Here is a 22,480-nt window from a genome sequence, read left to right on the forward strand (position 1 = left end):
TGGTGGTTATACAACTTGCAATTCGTAAATAGATGTCACTCCTAGTAGAAGTCAATCCTATGAGTGGAAGAAGAGTCTTCTGAAATAGAATGAACACACCTGATCCTCAAAAGCCCTCTCATTATTTGTGACAGAGTGCATCTATCCCATTCAGTAGGATAAGCATGAGACTGGTTAGTGAAAAGGAGGAGGAAACCAAAAACATGCACAGAATCACACAACTCAAAGAACTGGAATTAGTTAAACAGCCATTCTTCCTTAAAGTGATTAAGAGTCATTACTCAGGAGGAGCAAGCTCTTGAAGAACAATGGACCACCATAAGGAAGTTTAAAGCTACCTTAGAAGCCTGCAAGTGAACCACTCAAGTAATTACAGCCCTAGCATTAAAAAAGTCACCCACCTCATATATGTCGACATCTGAACAGACTGCAGAGACCACCTGAGACTGAATACAAGACAATTCTGTCCAGGTAAAACCTAGCAGGATCTCAAAGTGCGATTCAGGCTGGCTTGATTATGCAGACTATCCTAATCCTTCAGCATATGCCACAATGAACAAGGTATGCCTTTCAGTAGGCTCAGTGTTGTCAAAAGAAGTGTTCTGAAAACCCAGTGTGAGTCATCTCATTTCAGATGGTTTAGGAAAGGAAGCAGAAAAATGTTTGGGTGAGGCCTAACAGTAATTATGTATTACAGGCTGCTTCACATAGGTACATGTACCTATTTTTTTAATCTGAGAACCTCCCCCAGCAGCTATCATGTAAGTGCTGAATCTCCAAACAGTAGATTTATCTGTCTTGTCAGCGTCATGCTTAATTCCCAGGGAGAAAGAGATATCCACATGGTTACAGAAAGGGTTATGACCACTTTCAGGAAGCTTGTCACTTCATACATAGGTGTTTGATTCCAGAACAAGATTATTTGTAGTTAGTTTTACTTTGCAAAACAACTTGATGTAACATTGCTAGAAACGTGACTGCACATGCTCACACTCATGCAGCAAACTATCATACAGCCACTGCAGTGAACCCCCAAAAAAACCACCTTGTTGTAGCTTCTTTATGTGTTGGCAGCAAGTGTCAGCAGTTACACAGGTTACCCGGGCAGTGGCACCTGTTCTGCTGCATTTACACTGTCACTGCATTGACCAGAGCATCACAGGTAGGTCCAGACACTGCACTGGCAGCCTTAAATGCAGGATACTAATGAACAATGCCAATTACTTCCAAATTAGTGGAAGATAGAACTTGATGACAGCTTTGTTCTAAGAAGGAATGCTCTCTGTGACTTAAACATGTACATAGAAATGAAGAATTTTCTGTCTAGAAAACACTTTCATATGCTACCTTACATTGGACTAAAAATCAGAGACAGCGACATTTTTATCAATAGAACTGTCTGCCCTGACTTTCACAGAGCTAGCACAACAGCTACTGTGTAGCAAGTTGAAGTCCTGGAGTGTTTCAGTCATCCCTCCATTCACTCAGCAGCCCCTCACAACCTAGTACAGGACAGTGTGCTGATGCTCAACTTAGGGGATTGTGCTTTACAGTAAAGCAGTGCCACTAACAAATTCACTGAAATTTTTAATAAACTAAAGCCAAAATTATACATTTATGACCTTGGAAAGAGAGTAGTTCTTACCATTATCTGCATTATGTACACAGACTATTGTAGAAAGCCTAAGCAAGACAAGGGAGGGTAACACAGAAGTATCGTCTTGAAGGTTTCTTTACCCAACATCATTACACTGAGAAACCTGCTTTATAGTACACAACTCCTACTCCTGCTTATCAAAACCTTTTCACAGAGTTACATTCTCCCTTCATCTTGACATACTCTGCACAAACTAATAACCTTGCATGAAGTATGCCTTAATAAAAGAGATATAGATTAGAAGAGGAATTCTTGTGGGTTACATTATACTTTGCTCTGATTGGAAAATCATTTGTCAGCATGAGACTTGAGGATGCTTTTTCCTAACAGATCCTGTACAAATATCCATTTGTGATTGAAATACTAAAGTTGCTCCTTATTTTTCCATTACAGTCATTTACTACACACTTACTGAAGAAACGATCCCTAACACAGGTTCTTAAACACATTAAGACATTCCATATAATCTTATGAACACTCACCACCTCAAAAGAGCTCACCAGTCCCCAGTCTAATCTTTGAATAGTTTATTCAAACAAAACAAAAAAAAGGGAGGAGGGGCAAGCTACCCACAATAAATTTGTATACTTGGTAAGACAACAAGTAATATAAGGAAAATGCTTTCAACAGCTTCTAGTTGCAAAGAAATCACCCTTATGGCTGGAGCCCATGAAATCAAACTTGCTTCAAACTGAGGGAATATTCAGATGGAGAAATGACTGCATGTTTCTTGCCTTACTATGATTTTAGACAGCCACTACTACGTGAATAGGTGGTATTTCAGCCAGGCCTGGTAAGCTGTTCTTATGGAAGACTAACAGTTTTAGGAGTCACTTATTCCAGAATTAAGCCTTATTGTTCTCAGAAGTTAAATATGAACAGCTGTAAAATTGATCTGCAAGGCCTTTACCACTTATATCTGTAACATTTGCACTGTGCACAAGAGCAAACCTTTTCCAAAATCAGAGCTGTATATATTAGCATGGATGAAATTCATGTGCAATTGCATTTATTTATAAGCATGCCAATGAAGTTTAGGAAAGAAGTTTTAACTCACTTATTTCAGTAGAAACCTGGTCCAGTTTATCTTTTGACCTACTTATTAGAACCACCTTCATCCCACGTTTTGCTAACTGCAAGAAAACAAAACAGGAGACATTAGAATAGTCATAAATCACTTCCAAGTTAGTATCCTAATCAAAGGAATTGCAAAATTCATCAAACATTGCAACAATGTATGACCAGCAAGTCTGAAAAAATAATACAATTTTAAATAGAGACTTGAAGGGGAAAATCAGGACAAATACTTCCATGTTATTTCTTACTTAATTCCCTTCACACCACATTTATTATCTTCTCAGTCATCTAATATAGGTGGATAGGCACATTTATAAAATAGAAAATGAACAGTAGATATTTTACAGAACTTTTACACTAACTCTGTAAGTCAGAGCATTATTATCCATAATGAAGTTTAACATGCCAAGTTAAGAGATCCATGGTCACTTGAACACCTGTGTTGCAACTCAATACTTCCTCCCTTTAGTAAGGCTCCACTCCTACTTTGTACTACTCCTAAGTATTACGGTTAATTTACTTCTGAAACTCTTTTAGAGAAGCTAGCTGTGGAACTTAAGATGTGGCCAGAGCATACCCTGGTCATCAAATCAGACCTACCACTGCAAGTTTAAAATGGGATCTAACAACTCAATTGAAAAGAGTTTGCAGGAAATCAGTTACATATCTGAATTGCTCTGCTGTGAAAACAATGTGACTACTATAAGTAGAAACCAATTCAAAGTGACACTGCCTTTCAGACACTCAAGGCTTACATATAAAAACCACATATGTCGTCATTGCTCCAATAAAACTCCTTCACTGCCTTTGGAAGCTGATGAGAACTGCTCTTCAATGGAATTTTAAAAAACCACAACAGAAAGAAATCCCAACCAACCAACAAAACACACAGACCCAAAAACCTCGAAACACCACAGCATAGTACAGCAACAACCTGAACTGGCTTAAAGCCATCTACTTTTCTAGCAGGAGTGTGCAAACCAGTAGTGATTCTGTGGGAGAGACGTATGACAGAGCTCATCAGTGAACTCCGCACTTTACTCCCACATGTGATCTCTAAGCAGTAGAAATCTCATAGGGTGAGGTGTGGTGAAACCAAAAACACCATAGGAATCACTAACAAACAGCTGCCAGGTTCAGACTTACAGGCAACTTAAGCTTTCTGCTCCAGGAAATGAGGCAGTGTTACAAGGATTACTGTCTAAAAGTGATGAACACAACCATCCACCTGCAAATAAGCACCTGGCTCACTGGAACACATTTTACATGAAGCCCACAGTACACTTGGAAGGCACCAGGAAGAAGGGAATAGCATTCTCATTCCACAGGATCAAGGCAGTGAAGGCCTTGATTACCTAACCTGTCAGGACAATCTGACAGTAATCTACTCAGAATCCAAAATAACTATGGTCCCATGCGGCAAAAAAGCCCCAGAGATCTTCCTCATGGATGCAAAGCTCCAGACTGTTGACAGAACAGTTTGCTCTCTTTCAGCAGTCATGACCTTTGGGCTCTCAGACTGCTTCAGTAGGTATCTGGGCATAATGGGAAAGTATCCAGCTGTACTTGTCTCAAAAGCCAAGGAAGTGAAGTGATGCCAACCCATCCCATCAGTGGAACCTCAACACATTTAGAGAACTTCCACCACAAGGGCGAGCTTGAGAGAAACCACTGCTATGTTCACACTAAAGGCATGCACTCTGAGAAGTATACCTGAAATCTGGAAACAGAAACCCATTTGCAAGGGGAATTCTAAGCAGAGAGCACATAAAACAGCCAACAGAAGACCCTGTAACTAGGAACAAATATCACCAAGAGAAGTAATCAAACTTGAAAAAGATACAGCACTTGACAGCAAGTTCAATTAAGGTGCTTGATGCAACTGGACTAGTTTCTGTTGAGCACTCTGCCTTCATTGGTAGAGACCTGAAAGGTCTATTGGCTGAAAGGAAACACAATTATCCAAAGAGAGATAACGATCCCTCAGATCAGTTACTAATTACATTTTTATATAGGAATCAAGGAAGACCCACTTGCTTTGTAGATAACCCGTTATTATACTTGTCCCTTTGGCCAATATTCTTAGGGTCCTGAAACGGCCAAATGACAAGACCTTAAAACTTAACATAAAAACTCACCCAGAATAGTGTATGTTGGCAAGATACTCTTGTAGCCTAAGGATTGATGCATGCAGGGGTCACCATTCTAATGGAGCTGATGAATGGAGGTGTGATTTCCTTAAATGCCATGTTATTGACTACAACATTTTCCACTTTGGTAGCAAAACACAGCTACTGTTTAAACCCTTTCTCTCCAGGATGGAAAACAATGACATTAACAGCCAGCCAAAGCAAGGTTAAAGCTCTTGTTAGAGTAGACATAGCAAGAGATTCTAAAAATGTGATACTAAACAGATGTACATAGTAGAGTACTGCAGAGTATGCAATGGGATCACAACCTCTGGTTTATCACTAGCACACAAATATGGCCAAGATTTAATTTATACTAATGATTTTCAAAAGCAAACAGAAGATAATGATAGAGGGGCAACGAATAGTGACTCCTGACTATATCCTCAAAACATGAAACCTTTCACAAAGGGGTGATCTAGCAATGATAAGGATATCAGTGCTGGGCAAAGATTAAAGGTCTTAATACTGCAAGAGTGAAAATGTAAAAACAGTTCTCTGCTTGGAAAAGGAAACAATCTACAGAGCAGATTATAACCCAAGAATCCACACACTCATAAAGCTCTTCCATCACTTCCCAGTGAGACCATATCAAACCTTCAAAGAGGCAATTCTCAAAACACACTTACAATTCTCTCAAGTTCCTCCAAGGAAAAGGAAGTTGTCTGCATGACTATAATCATAGCCATCAGGGCCCAAGCAGCCATATGCCAGTGGCATTTATAGTAGCCAGAAGGGAATTTTTAGTAGAAAATCAAGCATCTGCTGGCAGTCTTCTGAAGGTATCTCTAGAGTTAATTTAAAGATTGAGAAGTCTTTTCAGGTATTCCACATTTTGCCCTACATCCACGCTTGACTTTATCAAGTATTCTTCATCCATCTAAACTGTCAAAGGATGGATTTGTGTTTTATTCTAAATAAATACATAAGTAACAACAATAAATGCAACTCATGAACAGTGTGTTTTATTCTATGGCCCAAGAATGAGTACCTGTACCCTTTGGGGTGCTCTGTGCCTACAGCAACCACTGCAAGGTAGCCTTAATAAACATGGTTTTCCAACAGTATCTCATACTTGTGAAGGCTTTCCTAATGGGGGTTTGAATGCAGGAGTCTACCAGCAGCACACATTCATACTCAAAAGCAGCTTAGCTCTTAAGAGACATTCACAGAGACATTCTTAGAGACAGAATATAAAGCAAGCTGCAGTTTTATTCACCCAGTAACATAACATACAGATCCTGAAACTAATCTCCCACAACGTTCAGGGGGTGTCTCCACACTAGAGGGCTTCCTCCTGACAATGCTCTGATGTGGGCACAGTGACCTCCTTCCACTTGCTCTCGACAGTTAAAATTAAGTGCTGCATCCTTTGCTTCAGTGCCATGTAACTGGGATATCTGGCACGTATGAACTATGAGCAGTATGCCAGGATCAGGCACTGTTGGCACCAGGCTTAATTCCTTTTGCAGCCAACTCCCCTTTCTTGAACCAGTAGTGTGAGGTACTACTTCCTACAAAGTAGAAAGGAATTTGGGGGCTGGGGGTGCAGGTAGCAGGGTAAGGCACATCAGGACAACAAGAAATCCGATGGATGTGGACTACCCATGAAGAGGAATGCCATTTTCCCTGTGGGCTTTGCAAGACAAAAAAAAAAAAAATCAAGAAAAAGGGAATCTCTCACAGCTGATCTCACACAAAATCATGCCGGTGTTTCAGAGAACGTGAAAATTAGTACAGACAGGCTCACTTTGGTAATAATACTGAGTTTAAAGTTATTTTTGCTATAAATTGTTGTAGTCAGCACTATTTGTCATTATGTTCCCTGGGCTTATAGGCTAAATTACCCCATACTAACAGGCACTTTCTGTCTTAAGCAATACATTCCAGTATATGAAATATATTTGGAGCCCACATACCCATCAAGAGCAAAAGTACAGTGAAAGAGATTAAGGTAAAATCCAGCTTCAGAGACTTCATGAACTACAGGAAATAATTGGAACATACTGCTGGCAGCTATAAATGCCATTTAGTCAGTACCTGAAGTACCAAAAGGAAATACCAAGGACTGAGAAAGTTAAAATCCTTTAAAAACTAAAAAACTTAGAAATAAAAACTGAAAGATAAGGTAAGAACAGAAAATATAATTAGCAAATAAAAGAAACTAACAAAAAGAGATACAACTTTTGGCTGGTTACCAGAGTGAGGCAAGGTGGGAGACCTCTTTCTCCACAGATACCTATGTTAAGAGAAAGTGAGGAGATACGATGTGCAGCTTTAGAGAGTTGAAACAGCTTAACATATAGCCAAGAATCAAGAGAGACTTTCAAGTGGTAAGAATTCTTACCTCTTCTGCATAGGCTTTTCCAATCCCATCAGTAGCTCCTGTGACCACTGAAACAAGAACAAAAAAAGACAAATCTACATTAGTTGCTTCACAGAAGTAACTGCAATGGGCGTGCTCTTTTGTAGGCTATTAAAGTACTCATTCCAGACAAAAACACATCCAAGCTTCTGGAATAGGTGCACAACTTCTATGAAATCGCTTTAAAAACTCACACTAAAACCCTTCCATAGGTAAGAAAGGAGAGAAAGAGATAGAGTTAGGAGCCTAACGTGTTTCAAGAATTCAGCACCCCTTCTCACACCAGTCCTCTGTCCTAATACACTTCTTGAGAAGCTTTGTGGACTAAGAGACATTTCAAGCCATTTAACTAAAAAAAGCTCATTTATGACTATTAAACCAGCTGTCAACTTATATAGTCTACAGTAAAATAAAAGGTATCTCCAAGCCTGTAAGCATCCTAGAAAACAGATTTTAGCAACAGCTGAACAACAGTTCTGTGTTAGTGCTCCTCCAGCAGACTTCGGATCCCTTTGACCATTGTGCTCACCAGCAGTGAGTATGAGTGACTGATCCAGGCATCAGTTGCAAGCTGGGCTTCTACAGCTTAAACTTTCTCACCTGTGGGTGACTGGATCTGTGTCAAGCTTCAAGTCTTTCTAGGATTCTTTTCCACAAGCTGAGAAGCTGTGAGTGACTCAACATGCCATTAGTTTGACAGATTATTCCAGGGCTCTCACCATACTAGTAGCTGACCATCTCAGTAAATTCCTCCATACAGGAACTGCTTTTCCAACCACTTTTTAAGCAAGCACATTCAGCACCACTTCTTTTCTCTCTTAGCTTTTTCTTCTCACCAAACCCAATGCCTAAACATCAACATCCTTACAATTTTACCTCTTCTGTCTAACCTCATTCACCTGTCTCTGCTCTCACTCTCCAAGTAGCCACAGAATATACTGGATTTTTTCTGTTTGTCCTTTTATCAGATCAGAACAGCTTATTGCTGAACATAGCCACAGCCAAATTATTGGACTTGTTCAATGCTTCAGAACAGTGAACTGGGAGCGTTAGTTTAACTCTCAGGTCAACCTCTACCTGAACAAAACTCACAGCAGACAGAGGTGTTGCCTGGCATTGGGATTCAGCAATAACTTTCCTTCAGAGCACCGGAAGGAGACGTGTGCAGATGATTTGATTAGTTACTGCTTGCAGATCCCCTCGAACAGTTGGCATGCAAACTGCAGCCAGAATATTTCTGTTTGAGTAATAACAGCTAGGAAATGCTGTAACCACTTCAGTCTCTGTGCCCGCTATCTATAAATAAGTGGATGCAATAACAAAAGATGAAACTGCCAGCGAAGGTCCTATTTGAGCCTGAATGGTCAGGCAACAATTCAGAAACAGACTAGAAGGAAAGATCCAGTCATGTCCCTGATTTAACTGAGATTCACAGATGACCACAGATGAAGGTACACACACATAGGTTTATCCCTTCCCTGGTTTCAGGGTTTATTTGCAAGATGCCACAACTCCAGCATGATAAGGATAGGCATACTGCACACATGGGATGCTCCAGCTACTGAACAGAGCTCTGGCTGCTGCACTGTCAGTGCCAGGGAATTTTACTGAGAAAACCAAGTGTCTGTGTCACACTGCTTTGCCACTTCCTATTCAGCCACCATTAGCAAAGTGTGAGTGACGGTTTTGGTACAGAAACAACGCCACGTAATGAAAGGTGAAGCAAGGGTCCAAATGACCAAAAAAAAAAAATCAGACTTCGGGGAATAAATCAAAAATACATTCCCAGGAGCCCATTTCCTGCAACCAAACTTGTACCAATATTGTTACCCATTCAGCCAGATGCACCACAGCCCTACAGGACAGCACCATCCCTTTAGTTCAAGGACTGGCAAGCTTCAGTTTCAGCCTTGCTGACCTGGGATTCACATTATGCATTATCACACAAGTCATTGTTGCTTCAGCAAAACAATGAAGCAAACAGGAGTACAGTGAAAACATGTACCAAGACCCCTCCCCACCAGGATCACAACAGTAGCTGGACAAGTTCTAAGCTGACCCAATGTGGAAAACATTCAACTTCAGTGACTTGGTGAAAGGGGTTGTTTCCTTCACTCTAGTTAGTGAGGCACCTAAAGAAGAACCATTCCCTGTAACACTTAGAGATTATTTCTTCTCCTTCCAACTCAGAATTTATGGACTTAATGGTTTTATTCCCAGATAACAAGCTCAGCATTTTAAAGTACTGCTTTCAGACACTGCAAGTTGTTCCACTTCTAGCACCTGCAGCCAAAAATGCATGCTCCAAGAGGCAGGGACTCCAAAAAGCACCTGTAGCCCTTTAAAGGCTTAGTAAAGTACAAGTAGTTTCAGTCAAGGATATTTACTCATTTATTGAATCCATTGCTTAGGTAAATGGTAATGGAATCAACTGGAGTGCGAGATATAAGCTGAAGATAAGGGATTTCTAACTGAAGTGTGAGTAACAGAATGGGTTTTTTCCTTTTATAGGCCCTAGTTCAAATTAAAATAACCTGTAGTCCATAGGTTAAAGTACCCTCCAGAACAGAATGTGAGAAATTTAAACAAATCTGATGTAGATAAAAATTACAAAATCCCATCAGGAAATAAGAAGTGCTTGAGCCATCACCTACAGAAACAGACTCCTGGCTGATACACATCCGTCTTTTGCTTCTGCTGCAGGTAAAGGCATACACATCAGGATAAAGTAGGCAGCTGGTTTTTCTTAGCAATAAGGGAACTCCTCACCAGATGACACTGAGACCATCATTTAATTAGTGCTTCCATGTGGAAAAGGATAACTGTCTTCAGCTCTGTGCTCTCACACCATCTTGAAGGACAAACACAGCACAAGGACTACTTTCCAATGAATAACCTAAACCCCATTTTTTTCAGGCCACACTTCTCTTCCTAAGGCCCTCTGAGAGAAGCCACCTGGCTCAGTTCCCTCCCATTCAAAGCAAATAGATTTTCCATCTACAGCTGTGCTGGTGGAGGGCCATCGAGGTCAGCACCCATGGACTGCAATGGGAAACATGCACTAACACAGACCTGGCCTGCTGCTGACTAGTAGCACTCAGTTCAGCCAGCTCTGGTTACTGCCCATTTATGGGATCCTAGTGAGCAGTCTGGAGGGTCAGAAAGGCTGCCCTGACAGGAATCTGCCCGAGAAGAAAGCAAAAATTAGACCCTACATTGTAAAAGCAGGGAGAAGAGGTGGGGTAAAGGCAACCAATAGGACCAACATTGCAGAAGTCAAGATTCAGCCACCTTATCTTCCTCCACATTTTGGATTACCTAAATCTTGTACTTTAGCAAGTCACTTACAATTTTCATATTGATTACATTCATCTCTAGCTTGCATACTGGAGCCAAATGCTGCAGTTTCAACCACTCCAAAGCTGCGTCAGTTTAACCAAATTTCTGCTATCAACTTGATGTGCCCAAGCTAGTTTGACTCCAAGTGTGGATTACGCTTTTGAATTCTGTTTCTTCTACAGACTGCCTTCCAGCAAAAGTTACAGACTGACTGCAGTTGGCAGAGCTTAAAGAAGGCAAAGCAAGTAGGATAGAAATAAGTTATTGTCTATACAAGAAAGCTGCACCAGGACCTAACTGTGATTATACACATTTACTCAGTAGTCAGACTAACTGTAGTAGCTTCCCACTTCAGCCATCTGCTGTCTCCAGGAGAGAAGCAAGAAGAGTGCCCAGGCAACTTGTGTGTGAGCCCACCAAGTAAATGTTTGCCTGAATGGAAGCTGGTATTGTAGCATTGGCTGATTTTAGAAAAAGAAGTCAACACCCATCTTTGCCTTTTCCCCTACAGCCCCAAAAGTAAGGGGACAAAAAATAAGGAAAGGTATCCAGTAACGTGACGTACCTTGAGAACAGCTCACTCTTAATAAATCAGTACATGCACTCGCATTGGGCTGGAGATGTTCTGCCCTGGGAAGTTCCCACTGGCCAGTCTTCAGCAGGCTTGGACACATGGTATTTTGCAAAATAATTAGTCCTCACCTGGAACAGATCCCCATCTGAAGAGCCTTTTTTCGACACTAGCATATGCATAGCTAGAGAGCTGACATATACATCCTCTTCTTTAAGTTCAAAATAAACCCATCTAAAAATTCCTGTTCTGAGTCAGAGTCCATAAAGCCTGGCCCTAGTGAGTACAGCACACTGAAAGGAACATCTCTTGCTCTTCTAGGAAATGACACTTTGGGAAAGACTTGCATAATCATTGTTATAATGGGTGACAGATGTACATATGGTCTCATCCTCTAGTCCTGGCTTTCATTTCAGTTTTGCATCAATAGTCATATTCCAACAGATCCTACACTGTTCGAAGTGGTAGACAAGAAGTCAGAAAGCTGATAAAACTAAAATCACTACTCATGCTAGCCACTAGTGTACACCATATTAGTATAAATGACTGAACCCACCCATGCTTTGGATGCAGTGATAGGGTACAAAAAGAAACTGCCAAGGTAGGATCAAGACCTCCAAACAATGAGAGCAGTATGGGGCATCATCTGCTCACACTGCTGGAGGAGGTTATGCCAGATGTAGGCTGTAGATATTACAATTACCGTTGTATATATACAAGTTATCAGCACAAGATTGCAAATCAGCAGTTAAATTTTTTATTACAGTATTATCCTTAATACATAATGTAATCATTTCCCTAAATCACCAAAATCTTCACCTCAGGACAGTATAGCATCTTTGCCCTAACGCCTGTGCCAGAATTTTGCTTCCTATGTGGTTGTGGGGAGAGAATAATGAACACCCCCCCCACTTTTCAACTCCCACTTTAATAATGTATCTTTGACCTCTTACAGTGATCTCTTTCATTTAAGATACAGCTACGCAGGCATCCACCACAGCTTCTGCTACTAGAATAGTTATTGACAGACACAACTCACTAATACTCTATACCTTAATACCACCTAGCCAACTTATCTCCTAGTGCTTCTCAGCTTTTGTCACACATACAACAGGTAGGATGTAGTTCATAAGCATTGGCAACATTTCCTGGCCAGTACCAAACTCAGGGCAACCCTTGACAAAGTTAGAAAACTCACCAGTCAGTGAGATGTGTCATCTTGCATTGAAAGGGAACAGCTTTCCTGTCATTAAAAAAGCCATAGACCAAGGCTGGGGAACACGTGCCACCAGACAGTGACTTTAGTCTAGAAGATTAAAACAACCAGTGGTACTTTAGGGGATAAAAATGTAGACACTTCTCCAGAAGCCTTACAGAAGGGTAAATACACAAATGTTTCCAATAGCACCTGCATCCTTCAGAAATCCCACAGCCCATGGCTAAATACAAGAGATAAAGTGCCACCAACAGAGTGGGGAACTCACATGTTCTTTCTGCTTATAAGAAGTAACAGCCACTGTGTTGCCAAATAAGAGGTCACAAAAAAATATCCACCACCTTCTAAGAGGTATAATAGAGGTGTATTCCTTGCTCATAAAAACAGGACTACCATTCCAGAGCCAGGCAAAAGCAGAACCCAGCAGCCCAAGGCAGTCTGTTTTGTGACTAAAGTGAGTATTCAAGGCCCGGGGAGAACATTTTTACCTGCTTCTCATGCAGCCAGGACATCTTAAAACAAAAGCAAAGAATGGTGCAGTAAAGCATGAGGCAGGCATGTAGAAATCATCTTGTCTCACGCCGGGAGCAAGGACCAGTGTTGACACAGGGAGAGGGAGCAACAGCAAGCATAGAAAATTCTACTGCAGTTCTGCAGAGCAATCACGCTGAAACAAGATTATAGATTCGTGACTCCCCAACTCAAGGTTAGACTACAGTGAAAAAAAACTTAAAGAGATCAAGCCTGCCTTCAGACACAAACACGTTTTCCACAGCAAAATGAACTTTTGAGATGCCTAATAGAGATAAAGCACAGAATACTTTTATCCATATTGCCTCTAGCAAACAGCATCAGACATACTCCTTGCAGTGCTTTGACTACCTGCACAATGAAGCTAGCAACTATTATGCATGTTCTCTACTAGTCCCTTCAAACTACAAATTCATTTTGGTTCAGCCATTTTCCTGTTTTCATTCAGAAAAGCCTGAGTTTTTAGGCAATCTTTCAGAGTACTGCAGATGCACTCATGCACGTCATTACCTAGGAGGGAGATTCTCAGGCCACTAGCAATGTTATTCTCCCTAGACAGATGTGGGTCCAGCAATTTGGGAATATCTACATCCTTCCTGTCAAAAAACTAAGCTAACTAAGAGATTTCAAGGAGGGTAGCTTAGCTCCATCTCTGATTCCCTGAGAAGTGTTAAAATTTATTGTCAAAATGGCCACTGCAGAGCTAGTCTGTCTGCAACATCCTCCATTCACATAGAAGAGCCATCCCTATCCTGCAAGGCTGAACCCAGATACGAGTGAGGGTCTGTCACAGCACAGTACCCAGCTGCAGCACATATCAACATAAACTAGGACCCTCTGTGTCTTGCTAAAGCAATACAGTTGAGAGGAACTCCACAGCACAGCTAACCTTAGCATAGGTTTAAAGTACAGCCCATAAATAACTGAAGACTCGAGATTCTTCTGCTACGAAACACAGAGGCTATATTAAGAATATGACAGCTCCTGGGGAAAACAAAAGCTGGCAAGGGGAGGAAAGACTATCCCTGCTTGGCATCATGCAGTGCTTCATTTATTACAGATTTATATAAATCACTGGCATTTGACCAATACCAAGCTTCTAGATTATCTCCAGCCAACAAAAGTACTTTAGTCTGTGCTGGTTAAAAATATTCTACTTTTTGTCCTCAGCTTGCTAGGAACGACTATTTTTAGTAAGACTCCAATCAACCTTATCAAAATCAAGCATCAAAAATAGACTGGAGAAACACTGGAAGCATATACTATTTTTAGCTGCTCAGTCTATCCCTGCCGTTATCCACAAATTCTGACTGCACAGACCATGCATGAGTGCTTAGTTATTCTAGGCAGATCTTAGTCGTGACCCTTTTTTTCCCTGAACACCTGAATGCAGAAAACACTCGATTGATTAAAGATTAATACAGCCGCAAACCATGACAGCTGCCTTTCGTCTGAGTGCTTTTGGGGAGGGGGAGAATACAGGATGACAGAGAGCTTGCATCAGTATTCCTCTTGGGGATCCATTACATGGAAAGAAAATTGCTATTTCAATTCCCCTTTGTTGCTAAAAATAGCAGCCCCAATTGATTCAAGCAAACAGGGCACCGGCTTAGCAATGCCAAATTTAGAAACCACTGAAGTCCCAAAGAGTGAACGCTAACGCAGTCTAACACATGCCAGCTCATATTTAACGAAGAACAAAGAAGATAAGCATGCCGGCTGCAAGTTAATAAGACAGCAGCAACTCCTCGCATTTTTATTAAATAAAAACCGAAAACTCTGTGCAAAAATAAGACAAACTTCACATCTATTCTCAATTTAACTGCTGAAATAGGAAGTCTCATATCAAAAAGATCTGTACCCAAGCTGGAATCCTAGAAGTTCTGTATATAGGGGTTTTTTTTCATATAAAGGTTTTTTTCTGCACAGAAGAGCTAACACCTAATGGTCAGGCTTTGAAAAGACAGGCTACAGAAAAAGGTTCAATTCCCAAAACCAAACACTTACTTGGTAACAGCTTGTGTCTAGGAGCTAGGATTGTGGGTAGAAAAATATTCTATAAATATCGCAGCACTGACAAGTTCCCATTTCACCCAGAACTACAGCAAGAAAGGGTTTTGGGCAGTGCACTCTGAAGATTCTTTAGATTTGAGAACTAGAAGCAATCTAGAAATCCCTACAAGAAAAGCATACTGAAGAAGCCATGAAAGTCACACTCAATGCTTAAGCAATTCCAGTTCCAGTTGCCTCTATGGGAGCTCTCCCAGTTCAGGCTGGTTGTCTGTTATGCACTCAAACTCCAGTCTTTGCTATGAGGTCTTTTTTTCCTGTCAGTCAAGGGCTGCTGCATTATGGACATGGGAGTCTGGGAGGACAGGGGGAATTCTCTTCTCCTATTCAGAAGCCCCCACCCCATCCTTTGCTGCTTTCAAGCCTTTTGATCCAGAAAATGTCAGGTGAAACCAAGATTGCCCTGAATTTAACTTTCTACAGTAGCAAGGAAGTTGTTCAGATCACCTGCTCAAGCCAGTTCAAGTTGAGTTAAGCATTTGCAAAGGCTACAGCTGCCTTGTGCTCTGTAAGACACTACAGTAAGAGTTACTGCACAGCATTAATATTCAGCAAAAACAACCTCTCGTTTGTTCATCGTTGTGAAATACGTGACAGATGCTGACTGTCACGGCAAGCACGACCAGGCCAAAAAAACACATGCACAGAGGTCATTCAAATTACCATTTCTGGTTCTTCCTGCCTCTAGGAGGGGGTAAATACAACACAAACAGTTTAAAGATCAGATAGCTCAGGACTGGCACCATCTGAAGGCTTTCAGTGTGCTTGCCACTGGAAACACACATAGATAAGTCACTTTTCTGAGAAGGAACTAAGCAGCCAGAAGAAGGGCCTCTGGGTTTAGAGCCTGCAATGCTGAAAGAATCATCTACATCAGAAGTCACTAAAAGAAATTTGAGATTTTTTTTTCCTCTTTCACTAAGTATTTGTAGCTGGCAGAAAAATAAATTCCAGTTAGCAGTGTAGCTACAAAGAACCAACACTTGCAACCAGAAGAGGATAACAAGTGATCTTGGCAAGCTGTGGGCATTTTCATTTCAAGTCAAAGCTATGCAAGGTGTCAGAATAATTGTGAGCATAGAAAAAGTGGAGACTGGTGTAAAATGAAGCACTAGATCCATTTTTAATCAAAAGATAAACTAGGTCAAACTTCTAAAAGGTATGATCAGTTTAGACAAGAATAATGTTCCAGACCGACGAGGCAAAAGAAAATAATTTTATATGATGAAACATAAGAATCTTAGAATATCATCAGGGGCTGCCTGGGGAGGCAGCTACAATGGTTCAGACCAAAACCAGAACTTTATCAGGACAAAACCAAATGACTAGTTACACCCCTCAGGGACTTATCTCAGTACAAATCCTGTTCAACACTGTTACTAGTGACCACCACACAAAGAAGGAAATGCTTTATGAACTTCACAGACAACTTAGGTCCTGAAAAGGATCACAATGTCACAATACAAAGAATTACACGGGTCTATAGACCACAGGAATAAAACATAATATTGCCAGATATTACACAGTGACATGGAGATACCAAATGTCAAGATATGCATTTGAGACTAACTTTGTTTAGAGGTGAGGTGACCATTGTAAAGAATGGAAAAAAGGTATCTGGGGTGCAGTGTCTGCATGTAAAATTGTCTGTAAATTGTCCTTCTGATGCAGCTGTAAAGACAACTTATATAACCACTGAGGCGCTTCCCATAATAATAGGAAACAGTAATACATTAAGTAATTTAAATGGGAACAACCACAAAAAAGAGTAAAAAAAAAAGAGGGCTACTAAGATGATTAAGAGCTAGCTGTTCTGGGAGGTGAGTTTAAAAGAGTTTTATTCACTCTTCATAAGCTCCCATAGAGTAATCACCAGAAAAGGAAAAGTTTAGGCTAACATTGGGAAGACAATATAAGCTGGTTGTTTGTGACCAACTGGAAATCACTATATCTCAAAGGAGGAAAAAAAAACCCGCTTCTGACTCTGAAGAGCAGAATAAGGGTAAGGAACCTGACCTGCTGGAGAAGCTCTGAGATGCAGTTCAAGCCAGAGCTAACCCCGGACACAGAGCTACAAACTTGCAACAAGAATCTGTTCCTTACTATCCATTTAACAGATCAGAAAGAAAATGGGAAACAAAATAAGCCTGACTGTAATTTGTTTATTGCTTTCAATACATTCTGTCAACTGCATGGTTCTACACTTCCTCAGGTTGTCAGAGGCCATCAGGGAAATTATCCTTCCTCCCCCACAATCTCACTACACAATTTGACTTCCAGAGGCTGGCTGTTCATCTCTTCATGAGAAAGAGGCTAGTTGAAGCTAGAGATAAGAAATAAAAACAATATGAGAATCAAATGCACCATGGTCCTAACAGAACAGAGTCTGGTTCCATGAGGCATCGGAACTGGGAAGGGGTTCCCTCTTGAATCCCTTATCCTGCTGGCAATAACTCAAATCATCTTACTCAAGCACCTCCCTATTCACAGTGAGGACACCAGTCTCCATTTGGGGCACGAAAAGAACCAACAGCACCTTGTAATGGCTTTTTAAAGGTCAGACCGTGGGCACGAAATTGGTACAGTGCTAAATACAACCTTTTCTCTGCACCTTTGAAACACTGTTTGACCTTTCACAGCTTCATGACTACAACCTGAACTACTTAGAGTTACACAAAACACAGTCTTGAAGAAATTTTTAAATGAAGGTTTGGGTTTATTTCAAGCATAATGCATCATTCTGTATGAGCATGGCACATCCAATGCATCAGGTCATTAGGAAAAAAAAATCCATGTTATCATTCACCTGCTCCTTTGCCTTTGCACGCATCCGACTATTTGTACTGCAAGTGGAGGGGAAAAACCAACACAGCGAAGCTCCCTCACACTATAACCATTTTATCACAAGAACAGATCCTCCAGCTCAGAACAGAGATCCAGCCAGCCCAAGACTTGGTCTCTGGTAGAGGTCAGCAAGAGGTACTGAGAGGAGATTTTGACAAGCCAAGTATTGAGATACCTCTTCAGGATGCTCTTCCTGTCTCCAGCTTGCAGCTCTGCAATTTAGTGGGCTACAGCTGGTGATTTTGGACAAATTCACAGGAGACAAAGCTATTAAGGTATTTTAGAGTAACTTTTTTTTTAATCCATGTAAACCTTTAGCATGTAATACAGACTGTAACAAGAAGCTATCCAGCTGAACTACATCCTGCATGGGACAGTATCACCTCCTTCTGTTCTTTTTGAAACTCACCTGCTAGTTTGGGATTTGGTGCTTTCTCCACTACCTCGATTATGGCAGACAATGACACTGGTCACTTCACGTAACTTTCTGTCCTTTAAACTGATGTTGTGGATTTTCAAGTTATTTTATACATTAAACAGGTAAATCTAACAAATGTAAAAAATTTATAAGATTAGATGTTTAGGAAACCCTTTGATGGGAGTCTCTATGAGAATCCACTTCGACTACAGGTTTGCAGATGGCAAATTTAATTTTAAAATTAAGCACATTTAAAATACCAAAATTATCTAGCTATATTCCATGTATTACAAAAACCATGTTCCTTCCCTACTCCCAGAATTAAAATCTTAGTTTCAAATGCAAGTTACAGAGCAGCATTTCACTGCATCAACAATACACCAAAAATAGACAAACTGGGAAGCACAGAAAGACTAAGAAAGCTGACACTGTAGAGACTGATTTTTGTTGTTGTTGTTGTTTTTGTTGTTCTTAACTTCCAGCTCCAGTGAATCCCAAGCCACAGAAATGCTTGGACATTCCTTCACCATTCTTATCAGCATCCTGCCTTGTGCCAAAGAAAACAAACATTTTCAGCATCTAAGTCTGCAACAAGGATCACTGTGCCCGAGATACACCACTTTTTAGGAAAGAGAGGTAGGGGTCTCAAGAGAAGAAAGGGAGCTATGGAGACTCTCAAGAATATATTCTCACACTGCACAGCCTGCCAGCTTTCAGCTTACAAGCCCATCCAGACCTAAGTAGCTCACACAGAACCACTGGGCGCCTCCATATGGAGCCTTCTGGACTCATGAAAAGCTAGGGAACACCTAGGAGTCAAACATTCATCCAGCCTTGCACTCAACTGATGCCCTAGGTTTTAACATTTATATTTTTCAGATCCTGTACTGCTTAGTGTGTAACTCTGAAACTTCATATAGGCTGTTAGCTACTCTTCTCTCATTCTGGTTAGACATAACAAACCCCCTCTAGGTTTGCACTTCAAGGACACCTTGCTGCCTCAGACACCGAAATATGTAAACTAAAACCTCTAAAGGGGGGGTGGGGGGGTGGAGGGGGTCAAACTTGGGGTAATTACTTCATTGCCTGAAATTGTAATTGGAGAATTAACCCTGATATGCAAATGGCCCAAACTTATAAAAGTGTGAAAAACACGTGACTTGACGTCCATCTTGGGTGGAGCCCCTTGGAGGCTTTTTGACTCCCAAAGTATACCTTTGAAGGCCCTTCAATAAATACCCATTTTGATGCTCTTAATCTTGTCTAGCCTCTGTTTTCAGCTAGCCACTTCAAGGCATCACAACCAATGAACTGCTGCCTCACCTCTTCTTCCAACACTTCTTCAACCCGGATATTGTTACCCTTTATGACATTTTAGGTCCAGTCTCCAATCCTTAACCAATTATTTACAATGTGGTTTCAAACCCATCATAGTCAAAATAGATGAAGGAAATCAAACACATGGGCTACTTCATTTCTTTGTGAATACCACCTACCACTTTGCCTTCTTCCACAAAGCCACTTCCTTAGGGTTTCCACATTCCGATATTTAAAAATTAAAACGTTCCATATTTAGGAAGGGATGATACAAATCAGGACAGCCACTTAGCTGTGCAGAAGCAAAAACAAGTTTTAACCCCAAGAAACACATAATGCTATATTATCTCATGCAGCAGAAATATGACTGATAAAGTCTATCTTTGATAAGCAACTTTTTCATTACACACATTTAAGGAGGTTACAAGTCATACCACAAGCTCAGTATATTATCTTCCCAGACACAAATGTGCACAATTGTACCAGGGAACCTTTTTTAGGAAGGTCTCAACCGACAGTGTCTCTCCAAATATGATTAAAATCTAATCCATTTTCTCCCCCTTAAAGCAGCTTCAGCATGTGTGGATATATAGTTTAAGCATACTAAATCTCCACTTCTAACTTCACAAGTGTAAGTAACCAACAATCCTAAAAATTTTATTGCTCTTACATTTGGGAATACCTACTATTACTTATCATAACACTTAAGCTTGGCCCTCCCCCAACAAGCCATCTTGGGTACCAGTGCCCCAAAGACTTCAAAAGCTTTTAAAATTACAAATAAAACTTACCAAGACAGAGTTGACTTAGACCTTCAGCTACTAGTAGTATATGCACCTTTTTCTCTTGTTTCTCTCAGTTCCCTTCTAGCATTTGAGATCACATGATTCAGGTAAAATCTTAGTAAACAGCCAGACCACTGTGAAACCCATCACCCTCACAGGTGAGAGGTCCCCTTGGGTCAACAGTTAACTTGGCTCCAGCAGCAAGTTGTTCCTGGCTTCCACCTCCCACAAGCAACAACCCTTCTCCAACACCACCAAAAGCAGTGAAGAGCCACTCAAAATCGAGCTCCTGTCACTGCTTCACAGCAATTCCAACGTTTGGGTTCAGGGGAAAAAGGGAGGGGCCATCAGCGGTATCAACTGCTCCAATGACAGCAATTCCTTGCCAACCTAGACAGCTCTTCAAGGACACAAAGAGCAATCCTTTAAGAAAGCCTCAGGTTTTCTACACATAAACAAGACAGCTGCTGTGGACTACGAAGGTTCTGAAGTCCAGCACCCTAGAAAGCAACTGCAGTGTGGCACTCCCGCCATGGAATTTGTGCTGTAGATTCACACTCAGTGAGTTACCACCTCACCATCCAAAAACTGTGGCTTTGAGCCCCTCCTGCCATGCACTAGACAATTCCCAACATCCCAGACCAGAAGAGATCTCCTATCTTCTACTGTTAGAAGTCAGCTGGCCTATACACATTTATCGCAAAGAGACCTTGAATAGCTTCTCCAGGAAGTCATTTTATACCTGATCAGCACCCCAAAACCATACATGAAACTATTTCTCCACAACACTGCCACACGGGGGTATTTTGGGGCAAGCAGAGAGGGCAGCTGAGGTGACCAGTCCAGCAGGAGGCTGATTTTGCCCATCCCATGCCTTTGCTGCCTGCACCAGAGCAGTTCACCCTCTGCAGACAATAAGCAAAGCTGCGTAAGCAGCCGAGCACAGAAGATGAATGAACCGTGTGACACTGAAGATCTGTGAATTGAAAAATCTAATGCACGAATTAAAATCCATACCCTCGTTCCCCCTCTCCTTTTCCCCCAAAAAAGAAATGTATACAGCAGGACATAAAAGGAGAAATAGAGAGAGGTGGAAAAACGTGGTCTGACACATTGAAAAAAATTGATGGCCTGTCACCCAGACGCTGATGAATATTTTTTACAGGATAAAAATGGCAACCTGGAGTCTAAAAATAAAATGCTGTGCTGCAGACCTGTCTGGTTCGGCAACACCACTGGAATACAAACACACTCCTTTGCTGGTGTATCTTGACTAAGATTTCAAAATAAGAAAAGGAAAAAAAGCACTGTAGAACATATATTCTATTTTCAAGAGGACGGATTTGGCGTTTGTGGGGTGTTTTTTTAGTAAGAATTCAGATTAGCATTATACTTCACTTGCATTGTGTAACTGCCATTAAAAAAAACCCTGCTAAATTTTAAGTGATTGATGAGAAGAGCAGAGTACCTCATGCTGCACAAAGCAATTTTTTTCTTCCCTTCCCCTGACAATTACAATATAAGAACATATTTATCAGTGCTTTTAAACTGTAATTCCAGTAAGCTTTAAAATGTATTTTTAGAATCATGCTGCAGACAGAACTGTGGACATTGCTATTTTGAAACTCACCCCACCCCCAGAGACAGAAAATAAAACCTTTTGCTTCATTCTGTATCACAGTTTAGATTAAAAACGTGCTTAGCTGAGAAGTAAAAATGACTGAACATCATTCAACACTAATTTCTCAAGACTATCCACACTGCAGACAGGCTGCCTTATGCAGTATAGATGCTATTTTTAGCAAGTGATGCAATAGCTGCAAGGGCTCTCCCAGAACCTTTAATTTAAGAGCCCAAGCCATACTAAAATGCGCTTCAAGATACCTAATATCCCTGCACTGTCACCTTCCCATTCTCTGCACCAGCCTACTACCCACACAGGTCACTCCTTTTTAAGTTTAATCTTCCAAGAAAGAGACAGATTTTACATGTGAAGAGAAAATCTGTATCTATACATCCGTCAGCAAACACACCTGCCCTGCACTGTATATGACAAGAAAGTTACACAACACTGTATAGAGATTTTCTGACCTCTTGGTTT

General features: G+C 40.9%; 1 protein-coding gene across 1 annotated transcript in view; it reads right to left on the reverse strand.

The window, feature by feature from the left end:
* HSD17B12 (hydroxysteroid 17-beta dehydrogenase 12) overlaps positions 1-22,480 on the reverse strand; it is an 84,634-nt gene that overhangs the window by 44,899 nt on the left and 17,255 nt on the right. Inside the window, exons 2-3 of the mRNA XM_048305629.1 lie at positions 7,271-7,317; positions 2,715-2,790 (exon numbers count right to left, since the gene is read on the reverse strand). Coding sequence (XP_048161586.1) covers positions 2,715-2,790; positions 7,271-7,317 — 123 coding nt within the window. The remainder of the gene's footprint in view (positions 1-2,714; positions 2,791-7,270; positions 7,318-22,480) is intronic.

The sequence above is a fragment of the Corvus hawaiiensis genome, chromosome 6, assembly GCF_020740725.1.
Source record: "Corvus hawaiiensis isolate bCorHaw1 chromosome 6, bCorHaw1.pri.cur, whole genome shotgun sequence".
In the NCBI taxonomy this organism is placed as follows: domain Eukaryota; kingdom Metazoa; phylum Chordata; class Aves; order Passeriformes; family Corvidae; genus Corvus; species Corvus hawaiiensis.